Genomic DNA, 13,712 nt, shown 5'->3' on the forward strand with positions numbered 1-13,712 from the left:
ATAATGGAATATATTCCATTATTGGAATATATTCCACAAAAAAACCAAACTGAATCACTATGCTGTACACCTGAAACTAACACAATATTGTAAATATATACTTCAATTTCAAAAAAATAAAAAGGAAATTAATTAATTTTATAACTATGTGTAAAATAATCAAAAAGAAATATTCATTAAATAAAAAAATTATAACAGGGTACAAATTTTATTTTGAAAATAATCAATTATAGAAGCATACTTAAGACTTTCACTTAATCTAAGGGTACATACTTCCAATTACAAGATTAATAACTTCTGGGGATCTACTGTACAGCATATAGTGATTATAGCTAACAATACTGTATAAAATACTTGAAAGCTGCTGAAAGAGTAGATCTCAAATGTTCTCGCCCCAAGAAAGAAATGGTAAATAGGGGACAGGATGGAGGTGTTAGCTAATGTCATGGTGGTGGTCATCATTTTGCAACATGTAAGTGTTGCAAATCAACAAACTGTACACCTTAAAGTTACAGAATGTTCTATGTCAATTATATCTCAATAAACCCAGGGAAAAAAAAAGACTGTCACCTAAAAATCAAATGTCATGGTCTCTTCATCATAACAAAATAACAAATATTACCTCTTCCTTTGGAACAAAAAGTGATCAGCCAGCCAATACCAGCAGCAAACGCAGTTTGTATGGAGTTAACAAAATTTCCTTAAGAGAAAATAAAGAACATTTCTGATCATTTACTACTCCATAATGGAAACCATTTTCTAAATGGGTTTTCCCTTCTAATGTCACCCATTTCCAATCCACTCTGAGTAGTTTTCAGGATTCCTAAAAATCCTCTTGAGCATATCAAATTCCTTCCACTATTTATTTTTTTAATTACATAAAATCTAAATTCATTATTTCATTAAGAAACAAATTGGCAAGTAAGGCCCCTTGTGATCTGAGCTTTGTCTACCCATTCAGCCAGCCATATTCTTCCCCAAGCCACTCTACCCATTACCCATCTTTTTGTTAGATTCATGGAATACTGCCAGTTTCCCGAATACAGTGACCTTTTAAGGCTTCCTCTTCACTTTCAAGACAGGTTATATCTGACCTCGTTCAAGAAGAATTTCCTAACCCTTCCTCCTTTCCCCACCTGAGTTCTTTCATAGCCTTCATGCTTCCCTAAGCTTACCTCTCATAATGGTTACTACACTGCATTTTAATGGTTTACTAATGGGGACCTGGAAGGCAGGGATTACATAGTTTATTACTACAGCCCTAGTATTTAACATAGTTTCGGAGACATAACTGTGTTCAATGAATGATAAGAGCATCCCTTTAGAAGTAAATACTGTAATTTCATGGGTAGTACAGATAATTAAATAACCCACCTAAAGTCACTTGATGAATTCAAAACCTAAGATTAGAAGAGTTTTTAAATTTCAAAATTAAACTGAATACAGGCATGAATTTACTGCCTGATGTAGTATACTTATGAAAGCAATAAAACACTTGGTTTACTAAATATTTAGTTGCACTTTCAAAGTTGCCTTTTCACCTAGCCCCACTTCATACCCATGTCTTACATCAAAACTGTTTTAGTTTATGTCTAAATATAGTTAATTTATTAAATGACTACTATTTAGTAGGGCTCAGAACAAATGATACAATTTCCTTCTAAGAAGCATGGAAAAGATATTTTAAAATTTCAGTATCATGACCAGAACATTGCCACTGAAAAACTTAAAATACCAATTCAAAGTATCCTTGAAAATCAAGCAAATTATGAAAACAAAATTACCTGTCCATAATTCTGTCACTGTGCTTCTAACATGCTGCATGGCGAAATTCACTAAACTTTCCTTTGATCTGTCACCATGGTATTTCACTGCAGCCTATATTTTTATTTATAAAAAGAGAAATGTCTTTTACTTTTTCTTTTTAAAACTCATACCAAATACCTTGATTCTCCATTATTCTGAATAAGTAAGCTCTGTCTCAATAGTACAGTGTATTTCTAACTGACATGCTAAGAATCCTGATTGCACACATTCCATGTCAGACATTTGAATAATACTATTTATAATGTTTTTAGTTTCACTTTTATCACAACACTGGGGAGAGGAAGGGAAGTCAGAACTTTACATTCAATGAGAGAAAACACCTGTAAAATGCTTTGTAAATTATGAAGTACAACATGCATACTGGTTAACATTATGTTAAGGTGGAAACTGAAATTGGCAAACATTTAATTTTGAAATAGAACAAAGACAAACTAATGGCATCTAAAAGTATTCACAGTATAATAAAAAATGTTTATTATGACTATAGTTAGATGGCATCTAAAATAAGACTTAAAAATCAAAAGATTCTACAAATTCACAGTGTTTTCTCTAGTATTCCCCTTGTTATAATGTTCTACCAATTAAAAAAAAAAATGCCAATTTTATCTCTTACCATTCCAGACCTAAAAATGAAGAGGCTGGGATAACTGTTCACTCCTTTCATTCGGCAAAGCATTCTATCATCGCCACAGTTAACAGCTCCAATTCGAAGCAATCCATCTACTTCTTTAGCAAAGTCTCTCCACTATGAGGGGAAAAAAAAAGTTTCTTCTGATAAGATCATTTATCTTTCCCTGAACAATCTTCAAGCTGTACTTTCCTCTTTTTTAAAATTAATTAATTATTTTTTTGGCTGCACTGGGTCTTTGTTGCTGCGCGCAGGCTTTCTCTAGCTGCGGAGAGAGGGGGCTACACTTTGTTGTGGTGCGCAGGCTTCTCATCGCAGTGGCTTCTCTTGTCGCGGAGCACGGGCTCTAGGCGCGCGGGCTTCAGTAGTTGTGGCTCCTGTGCTCTAGAGCACAGGCTCAGTAGTTGTGGCATACGGGTTTAGTTGTTCCGTGGGCTTAGTTGTTCCGTGGCATGTGGGATCTTCCCGGGCCAAGGCTTGAACCTGTGTCCCCTGCATTGGCAGGCGGACTCTTAACCACCGCACCACCAGGGAAGTCCCCAAGCTGTACTTTCTTAAAGGAGATTATGCTCAGGAAATAAAACCATATACACGTGAAAAAATATTATAGTCATTTCTGTTATAGTTACTACTAATAGAAAAAACACTCAAATTTAAAAAAACACTCAAATAACAGATCAGTTGTGAATAGTAAAACTTTAAATCAGGATGTAAAAAATACGTACTGTGGGAGCTAAATCATGGCAGTGTGAACACCCTGGGGAGTAAAAGTTCACAAACCACAGTTCTCCAGAATTAACAGCAGCATCTGAAAGTACATAAAACCAAAACAACTTAGAACAACCAAAACAACCAATTTACTACAGGTTTGTACCTATTTTAGTTAAAAATTTTCCTTGAGATCAGAATGAAAAAAAGTCATATATTTCTCACATTGACTTTATCATTTTCTGTATAATTTTTTCTATAAGAAGAAAACGTACTATTTCAACTGTCAAACTAACAATACCTTTTTTTTTTTTGACTCTTCCAAGCCCTACATGAATAAGAAGCAACCTTGAACTGCATGATCAATGTCACCAAAAAGCTGTAAAAAGAAAAGAAGCAACAAAAGGAAGCAAGAGCCAAACCTGATGACAGTCTGTGTGGTTGAGAGAAATGAAGAGAAACAGTGCGAGAGACTGACATTTAAGCTCTTCTACTATCTGCAGCACTGGTTAAGCACACAGTCAATCAATTCTGACAGCTACTCCAGATTCTGAAAGAATGAAGAGACCTACACGACATAGTAAGGACTGTGGGGATTAAATCTAATCTTTGCTCTTAATAAGACATTTTCCTTGGAAAACTGTGTTATTTGAAATATTGGATCAAAGTTTTTAACAATTCAAATCATGAATACATATTTGTTAATAGATCTGAACACTACATAATATCTACCCAACAATACATTATACGTTATAATCTAATCTATAAGAGGACCTGATATAAACAAAATTTATTCATTTAAAAATTTTATCATTGTAAGGAGGTGCTCTAACAGTCAAGATAAAAAAGTTAAGAAAATTTGCTTTAAGTTAGTCTCCATGTAATTCCATATGAAAATCACTTATCAGTAATTTTTAAAGAAAATATTTTCATAAGTTATAATAAATTATACCAAGACATCAAAACATGCACACTATTCTAAATATGTGTAACTGATTCAGATTAATTAGTAACATGCACAATAATGTTCACCTACATTTCAGTTACAAGACACACAGATCTATGTGAAAAACAGTTAAACCATACATTACAAGCGAAGCGTATACATTAGGATTTTATCAGCTGTTCTTTGGCAAAGGTTAGAAAGTCTGACAAATAGACCACTCTATCTAGGTTGTCAAAATAACTGCCATGCTGACTTAGATCAACTGGTATGAATTTAGGTAAAATCTTATATGTTCTCGGCCCCTTTCCTCTGGGACCTCTATGATGCAAATGTTAGTACACATGACGTTGTCCCAGAGGTCTCTTAAACTGCCCTCATTTCTTTCTATTCTTTTTTCATTTTCCTGTTCAGCTTCAGTGATTTCCACTACTCTGTCTTCCAGCTTGCTGATCCATTCCTCTGCATCATCTAATCTACTGTTGATTCCTTCTAGTGTATTTTTTCATTTCAGTTATCGTATTCTTCATCTGTTTGGTTGTTCTTTATATTTTCTAACTCTTTGTTCAAAAACTTCTAACTTCTCACTCTGTTCATTCAATCTTCTCCCAAATTCTTTGAACATCTTAACAATATATTTAAAGTGATGAAAGGGAAAAACCTATAACCAAGAAGACTCTACCCAGCAAGGCTTTCATTAAGATTTGAAGGACAAGGCTTCCCTGGTGGCGCAGTGGTTGAGAGTCTGCCTGCTGATGCAGGGGACACAGGTTTGTGCCCCGGTCCGGGAAGATCCCACATGCCGTGGAGCGACTGGGTCTGTGAGCCATGGCCGCTGAGCCTGCGCGTCCGGAGCCTGTGCTCCGCAACGGGAGAGGCCACGACAGTGAGAGGCCCGCGTACCGCAAAAAAAAAAAGATTTGAAAGACAGATCAAAAGTTTTACAGAGAAGCAAAAGCTAAAAGGTCATCACCATGAAACCAGCTTCACAGGAAATGTTACAGGGACTTACCTAAGTGAAAAAGAAAAGGCCACAACTAGAAAAATGAAAATTATGGGAGAAAAAAAATCTCATTGTTAAAGTCAAATATACAATAAAGGTAGTAAATCAGCCATGTATAAAGCTAGTAGAAAGGTTAAAAGACAAGTAGGAAAATATATACTCAATAAATAATTAAGGAATATATAAAACAAAAAGATATAAAATATGACGTCAAAGTCAGTAAATGTGGTGGAGGAGGGAGTAAAAATGCAGGGCTGTTAAAATTAGTTAATAAGCACACACACAGAGACTGCTATATACAGTGTGTGGAGTAGTCAACGACTATGCAATATCTTTGTATGGTGACATATCATAATCAGACTTACTGTAGTGATCACTTTGAAATGTACAGAAACACCAAGTCACTATGTTGTGTAACAGGAACTAACAGTGTTGTATGTCATTACACTTCAGAAACAAAACTCACAGAAAAAGAGATCAGGTTTATGGTTACCTGAGGCGGGGGTCGGGGGGAAGGAGAGTTGGATGAAGGTGGTCAAAAGGTACAAACTTCTAGTTACGAGACAAATAAGTACTAGGAATGGAATGTACTACATCATAAATATAATCAACAATGCTGTATATCATATATAAAGTTGTTAAGAGCAAATCCTGAGAGTTCCATTACAAGAAAACATTTTTTCCGATTTAATTTTGTATCTGTATAAGATAATGAATATTTACTAAACTTATTTTGATCACCAGTTCACGATGGATATATGTCAAATCATGCTGTACACCTTAAACTTATACAGTGCTGTATGTCAGTTATATCTCAATAAAACTGGAAGGGAAAAAAATAATGGCATTTAATTTGACACAAAACCTTATTTAAAGTGGGAAAAAAAATGTCTCCCATCTTGGTACTTTGTTTTCATAGACTACTTCTAACTTGTTTGCCCAGTTCCCACTATTATTAAAAATATTTTTAATACTGTATTATCAAAGCTCAATGGGATGTTTTTGCATAACCCAGTAACTCAGAATAGAACAAGTATATTTCAAAATGTGATTTTCAGCTTCTAAACTATACAACTATAACTAATGTCTGTTAATATTTATGTGATTATAGCTAATAGCTTCTGTTAGCCTAGAAAAATGTAAAAAGAGGCAGAAGTGCTTTGAGTTCCTCTTTAATTTCTTGAGCTTGTCTTCAAAAGGAGAATGTATTGTGTGGGTACCACTCAAAATGACTACTGTTAAGTGCAAGATGTTCTTTGCTTTTGCAGATACTATTTAGAACTTGTTTTAATAACTGCGTAATACTTTTCTGTGACATATAAAAAGATAATATGCATCATGTTTAATGGGAAGGATAAGAACTTCAAAGTGAAGTTTATTAGTCACATTTTTTCTTCTGTACTATAGCTGAACACTTCAGAGTTCCACTCCTGATAAAAGTGAACTATGTAATTTGGATTAACTCTTCCACTACAACTTCAGAACTGAACAAAATACAAAAGACTTCTGTTGAAAGCATCAGAGAGTTACCAATGCAGAGAAGAATTACAGGGCCCAGGAATGGGAGGAGGTAGAAATCAGGGGGGCACTGTTTGCCAGGAGGTAGTTGATAGGCAAGGAACTGAGCAGAGCTTTCAATAGATTCATGAGACTAGAGGGACAAAGATGGAGTTCAGGGCACATGTAGAGAAGGGTCCTGAAAATAAAGATGAACTGGAAGGAGACCAGTCCTGTACAAGTACAAAGCTCAGCTTTTGAATAATTTCAGTCTCTGTTTGGATAAAGCTGATCTGAGATTGTTAGTGACCCTAGTCAGAAGAAAATATAACTTCTCTCTGGAGCAAGAGAACATACATAACTTAAAAATAACTCCATAATTGTTTATATAATTAGTTACACAAAAGACCAGATTAAGTGACCCAAACCAATAGAAGCTACTGGTAATGGAAAGAGACCCACAAGCAAGTATGCTAATGTCACATTTACATAGGCACAAGTTGATACAACTATCCATCCTTATTTATCGTCCTCCCTAGGCTTCTTCAGCTAAAACTTAAGGATCAGCTTGTCTTAGCCTAGTAATACACAGGGTAGTATTAGAGTTCAGACTGAATAGTGGCAACTTTGCACCGAACCTATCAATGTCAGTTAATTATTTCTGAAAAACTGTCTCTAAGGTTTTGTGACTGTTAATTAATTCTTAACTACTATTTGGAGTTCCATATGAATTATTAGCAGTTCTTAACCTTTTCTCTATAATGACAAATTTGAAAAAGTTTGAACCCATGTGCAATACAACCATCAGGAAAGTCTTTCATTCTGGGTGGATTCATGGATTAGTCAGCTTGCAGGTTTTGCTCAGTTTCTCTAATTCTATCTCTAATTCCAAAGTTTTCTGCCCCACAGGACCACAAAATACTTACTGATTGACTAGCAGATGAGAGACAATAACCGCAGAAAAATCAACAGGTTCATATAACTACAGTCCAAAAAGTTATGATTCTGCAAGCTTGTGACATGGGTGTCGGTTCTGTCTACCAACAATACACATGAATCAAATTATCCTCCATTTCCTCTGTAGAGAAGACACTCATTTTCCTTAGAGCTTGTTCAAGTGTTCACTACAAGACTTTTAACAAAATAATGTACTGAACAGCTACCTTGTAGGCCTGAACTCGCCAACATGATATACAAAGTAAGAATCCGATGCAATTCTTGCTTGGAAGGAACTGTACAGAAACAAGTGACTGCAACACATTGTTTATGATGATAACATGCGAAATTATATAAATCTATTTTGCATCTAGTATGCAATTTTAGTTTTCTAAATTAAATGAGACTGTAACATAGCAAAATAAAATTGAAATATGATTTGAGGTAAAATATATTGGTTTGAAGTAGAAAAGAATATTTTATTACAAGTGTACAAATTTGAAAATGTAAGAATCTTTTAGGTTTTCTACAATGCACTGCAAAGTGCAGAAGTATATTTTTATATCCATTTTCACACAAATCACAGATCAAATTAAATCTGCTTCCAAAAATAACCACATACTTATTCAAAACCCTGAAATATAAAAGTTCTAAAACCAGAAGTATTTCTGCAAGTTTGCAGGAAGCTCACCTGGCATACAAACATATCCTGAACTGATATGGGGGCTATGTGTTATTTTTACTTCTTTTATTTAGTATACACACTTATGCATTTCACTGCTATTTTTTAAAAAATAGTATACTGCCCCACATTCTGCTAAGAACTTTTTATCAGTGCTAATATTTTTATTTTGTTCTCATCCAGCTTTTATCCTCTATGCATTTATGTGTATACCTTTTGTATGATTTGTATTATACTGCATACACAATTTTGTATTAGGCTTTTTTTTTTACGTAACTACTCTTAAATATAAACACTTTTTAATGATGTGAAAAAATATAGAAAGAATATTGGTTCATTATTTCAAATGTGTCAATTATATACAAACACACACGTACAGAATGTTGAGGATGTTGCTAGCTCTTCTAAGGTTTCATTTCAACTGCCAAATGAGAGGAATAATTATTGTTGCTAATACACAGAATGTCATAAAAGTTCACTGACATAATGGAAAGAAAAGGTGATGACGACAATAAAAGCAACTACGTGAAAACCTCAACTATGGTTATAGAACATTATTTAAAATACAGTATATACCATTTTACCTTGCTAAAATTTTAAAAATTTCTAAATACATTTGTCCTTGAGCATTTTAGTTAGGAGACTGGTCTTGAACTAGCTTTGGAAAATCATATACCCACAAACTTACCGAATTCTCTTCTATCCAATGTTATGATTTCAGGATCATCGTCATAAATACCTATTTTGAAAAGTACATAAAATTATAGTTAAAACTTCACCATAAAAATAAATTACCACATGAAAGATGTTACTTATTTTTGTTTCAATCATCAAAAATCATATTGCTATACTAAATCTCCAAGTGGAAGAATATGCAACACACTAAGAGAAAAGCAAAGAGTAATAATACCATTGGTGATACATTTAAAGAGTATCAAAAGACATCAGTTTCCTGATATGAACTGTCATGGAGTGTGTGTGTCTGTGTGTGGCAGGGGGTGGGGATTCCCAATATTCACACAATGTCATCTCCACAGAAAATTTCTGTTATACGTTTTTTAAAAAAAGTTTTTATTTTGAAATAATTATAGACTTGCAGGAAATTGTAAAAACAGTTCAGAGTCCTACTTATCTTTCATCCAGCTTCCCCTACTGGTGACATACTATGTAATTTTAGTACAATATCCAAACCAGGAAATTGGCACTAGTACATTACTGTTAACTAGATTACAGACCTCATTCACTTTCAGACTGCATGTTTTTTTTAATGTGTTATCGTTTAAAAATATTTTGTATTACTAAAAGTCTTATATAATTAGAATAGTTGAAGAGGTAGAAGCAAACTTAAGTAAATATAAATTTTATTTATAATAATAATTAACACCAATGTGAGAAAGTTTCTCATTACTACATAAATTATCTAAATATTAGTGACGGATATATACCAGGGGTTAGTAAATATTTTAGATTTTGTGGGACATATGGTTTCTGTCACAGCTATTCAACTCTGCCCCTGAAGTGTGAAAAATAATATGTAGATAAATGAACAAAACTGTATAAATAATACTTTATTTACAAAAGCAGGTGGCAGGCTGGACTTAGTCTGTGAAATATAGATTGCTGACACCTGTTATAGACTATTAAGCTATAGTGACTATACCTGAAAATACTATTTTGAAAAGTCAGTCTTGAGAAACAAATACTCCAGATATAAAGTGCATATATTTTATTTAGTCTAAGATAAAAGCATACTTCAGTTCTCTGACTGCATTTGAGGCTAATTAAGAGAGATTGTAAATATTATGCGTTACCCTTAAAACAATCACAAGAGAACTACTGGGTACCGGAATGCTCCCTCTTTGCTTGACACCTGTATTTACTTTCCCCCTCCCTCAATCTCTTTAACTTGTTTACTCTCTCTGCTCTTGTCTCATTTCTCATTCCTGTCAATACCTTCAACCATTATTAATCATTACTAATTAAGAAGAATGGAATTTCTACTGAAGTGACCACTATTAAAGGAAACTTTAGTCTTCCTTGGAAAATATGATGCTCTAAAAATACTGAAAGGCTTCAATATTTAACTTCTAATACAAATATTTTTAAAAATTAAATAACAATCCTTATTTTAAAAGTATTTAGCAAGATTATGACCAAAACACCTTCATATTTATATAGATATCTACATACTACTTGACTTTCCTTTTGAATTCCACTCTCATGTTATATTAAAAAGGTCAATGGGGGGGCTTCCCTGGTGGCTCAGTGGTTAAAAATCTGCCTGCCCATGCAGGAGACATGGGTTCGAGCCCTGGTCCAGGAAGACCCCACATGCCGCAGAACAACTAAGCCCATGCGCCACAACTACTGAGCCTGCAGTCTAGAGCCTGCGAGCCACAACTACTGAGCCTGTGTGCCACAACTACTGAAGCCCGCGCGCCTAGAGCCCGTGCTCCCAACAAGAGAAGCCACCACAATGAGAAGTCTGCACACCACAACGAAGAGTAGCCCCCACTCGCTGCAACCAGAGAAAAGCCCACGTGCAGCAACAAAGACCCAACGCAGCCAAAAATAAAATAAAATAAATTTAAAAAAAGGTCAAGGGGACACATGTTAACTATGTAATAGTTTATACATTAGCTAAGTGGTGAAACAAAATTTTCTAAATTTACTCGAATAAACAATAATTTCATAAGGAATATCATATCATCTTACCAAAATCATAACGATAATAATTCCAGCTTTCATACTGGCCTCCTTGATTATCTGCAAGTCCCTTTTCTCCATATTTGTCATACTTTTTCCGCAGATCTTCATCTTTGAGTACTTCATATGCTCTGTTTATTTTCAAAAAATCACTATGTGCATCTGGGTTATTCTATTAAAAAATATTAGATATAATATTTGTTTCAGATACACAATCGATTTAACTTAATCCTGAGATTTCTGTGTGAACAGATACCAAGATAAGGAGGAGTAGTACAATATGAAATGGGTGCTCATGCTTTGAAATAAAAAAGTCAAAAAGTATTTCTAAAGAACTCCAATCTTAAAAAATACGAAAGTAGGGGCTTCCCTGGTGGCACAGCTGTTGAGAGTCTGCTTGCCGATGCAGGGGACATGGGTTCGTGCCCTGGTCCAGGAAGATCCCACATGCCGCGGAGCGGCTGGGCCCGTGAGCCATGGCCGCTGAGCCTGCGCCTCCGGAGCCTGTGCTCCGCAGCGGGAGAGGCCACAACAGTGAGAGGCCCTCGTAAAAAAAAAAAAAAACAAAAAAACAAAACAACAAAAAAACCCCAACAGTAATAGAAATGAGAATTGATGCTTCAAAAGGTTGATAGAGGTGGTCATCAAATATAAATCACTACTTGTAAGAGATGCAACAGAAAAAACTGACTAATGAACCCTTGGAAACAATATTATAAATATTATGTGTTACCCTTAAAACAACCACAAAGAAATTTGTAGGTTATTTTTCTATTTGAGGCAAAACTCAGTACTTTAAGTAAAAAAAAGTTATGTACTCCAATCTATCAGATAATGACATAAGGACTAATATCAGAGTAACAACTCAAAAGTGGATTAATACGTTTCATTTGTTACTGTTTCATAGAATTGTTTTTTGAAGAATGTTTTCATCTAAATAATACTTCGTTGTAAGTGGTCTACCATCTTTCATGTAGAAACCTGAAATAACATTCTGAAATTTTAAAGAAAAATCTGAAAAAATGAAAACCCTAAAAATACAATGTAGATCTCAAGAAACGATTACCAATTAACAAGAGTTTTAGAGAAATACTGATTCTATTGCTCAGCTTTATGTAATCAAAATAAAATAATCCTATTTAAAATTCTATCTAGGGACTTCCCTGGTGGCCTAGTGGTTAGGATTCTAGGCTTTCACTGCAGTGGCCGGGGTTCCATCCCTGGTCAGGGACTGAATCCGTGGTGAGGCCAAAAATAAAACATAAAAAATAAATAAAAATAGTAAAAAAAAAAAACAAAACTGCAGTTACTGAAATTAACAGTAAAAAAAAATTCTATCTAGATATAATTAAATCTTTCTCCTTGATGAGTATCAAATCTCATTAAGAAAAAATGAATGAGATAAATTATAAAAATACCTTAATAACTAATACAGTTTTGAAGGATTACATCATAGAATACATATTCAAATATTTATGATTGGAATTAACTGGATTTGGCTGCTCCCAAGTTTTAATTTATAATACTTTCTGACTCTGTTCTTAGACTTGCACATGGGAGAAAATAGTTAAAGTTGAAGCATACTATTACTAGCTATTACTGCCATTTTTAGCAACATACCCTCTAAGTTCTAAGGAAATAATTTTTGTTACTGTTCTAAAATACTTGATTTTAAACTACTTTACTAGGAAATCTACTGCTTTGTGATTAACATCTGTAATATAACTTGGAAATTAGTTTTCAAATTAAGAGAGAACTGTATTTTTGGTACTGACATTCCTTTACACTATTCTGAACTTAGAACATTTTGCTTCTTCTGTTTTTAGTACAGAAGTTGAATTATGATTTTTGACGTGATTGTTCTTAAGCATTTTGAGCACTTAAAATAATTTTAAAAATAATTTAAATACATACCAAAATTTACTAAAACACATTAATTAGATACGTTTAAAAAGAAATTTTTACCTACCGGGTTTTTATCAGGATGTAGCTTCAATGCCAATTTCTTGAAAGCCTGTCTTATTTCCCTACTGCTTGCAGTTTTGGATACACCAAGTAAACTGTAAAAATCCTGATCTGTACCCACTAAAATGGCCATATACACTATTAGAAAACAGAGCATGACCCTTTTCAAGTCTCTGAGATAGTCATCTTTATTTAACCAGACTCCCATTGTTTTTCTTGTCCAAGTTCTGACTCAAGTGAACATTAAGATAATGCCACTGGTTCCGGTTGATGTAATATGCAAATCTGAGAACTTCTGTCCACATTACTCCAAAGGTGAAACAGGTATCATGAATTTTTTCCCAAAATGTTAATCTAAAGAGAGAAAATCAGGTAGTTGAAATACATTAATAAAAAACCAAACACATCATTAACGCTATTTACTAAATAACATGGCCAGCAATAAAATCTCCAGTAAATGACAAATCAGGCTCTGTTCTTTGGGGGCCCCCTCCACTGCTTCCGTTATCTGGGTAGCCAGATTCGTGAGATCACTCAAGGTAGCAGATAAAGGTAAAAGGTAGCTAGTGAGGTGGCAGCTACCTAGAACTCTTTACAAACAAACAAGTGCAGCAACTTGCTCTATCAGCACCAGAACACAAGGGGGGAGAATGGGGGGAAAGCTATTTCCTTCCATCTTCTACCCAGCTTAAGCTTGCCTCTTTTGATGTGCTTCCTTTTTGGTTATTTCTTCACCCCTTTAAGGCTATTCAGTTTTCATTTCAATCAAATTTCACTTGTAGGAAATACCCTTTGGGGGTACTAGAAAGAAGCAACA

The 13,712-nt window shown here is 34.3% G+C and overlaps 1 protein-coding gene across 2 annotated transcripts in view; it reads right to left on the reverse strand.

Moving 5' to 3' along the window:
- Positions 1-13,712, reverse strand: part of DNAJC10 (DnaJ heat shock protein family (Hsp40) member C10) — a 58,833-nt gene that overhangs the window by 43,883 nt on the left and 1,238 nt on the right. For both annotated transcript variants that reach the window (XM_024766549.1, XM_024766541.1), the window contains 7 exons: positions 12,900-13,249; positions 10,940-11,102; positions 8,913-8,963; positions 3,181-3,263; positions 2,441-2,572; positions 1,785-1,878; positions 623-700 (listed from right to left, as the gene is read on the reverse strand). In XM_024766549.1, coding sequence (XP_024622317.1) covers positions 623-700; positions 1,785-1,878; positions 2,441-2,572; positions 3,181-3,263; positions 8,913-8,963; positions 10,940-11,102; positions 12,900-13,103 — 805 coding nt within the window. In that variant the 5' untranslated portion in view covers positions 13,104-13,249. The remainder of the gene's footprint in view (positions 1-622; positions 701-1,784; positions 1,879-2,440; positions 2,573-3,180; positions 3,264-8,912; positions 8,964-10,939; positions 11,103-12,899; positions 13,250-13,712) is intronic.

This window comes from Neophocaena asiaeorientalis, unplaced genomic scaffold, assembly GCF_003031525.2.
Source record: "Neophocaena asiaeorientalis asiaeorientalis breed wild unplaced genomic scaffold, Neophocaena_asiaeorientalis_V1.1 scaffold113, whole genome shotgun sequence".
Taxonomy (NCBI): Eukaryota; Metazoa; Chordata; class Mammalia; order Artiodactyla; family Phocoenidae; genus Neophocaena; species Neophocaena asiaeorientalis.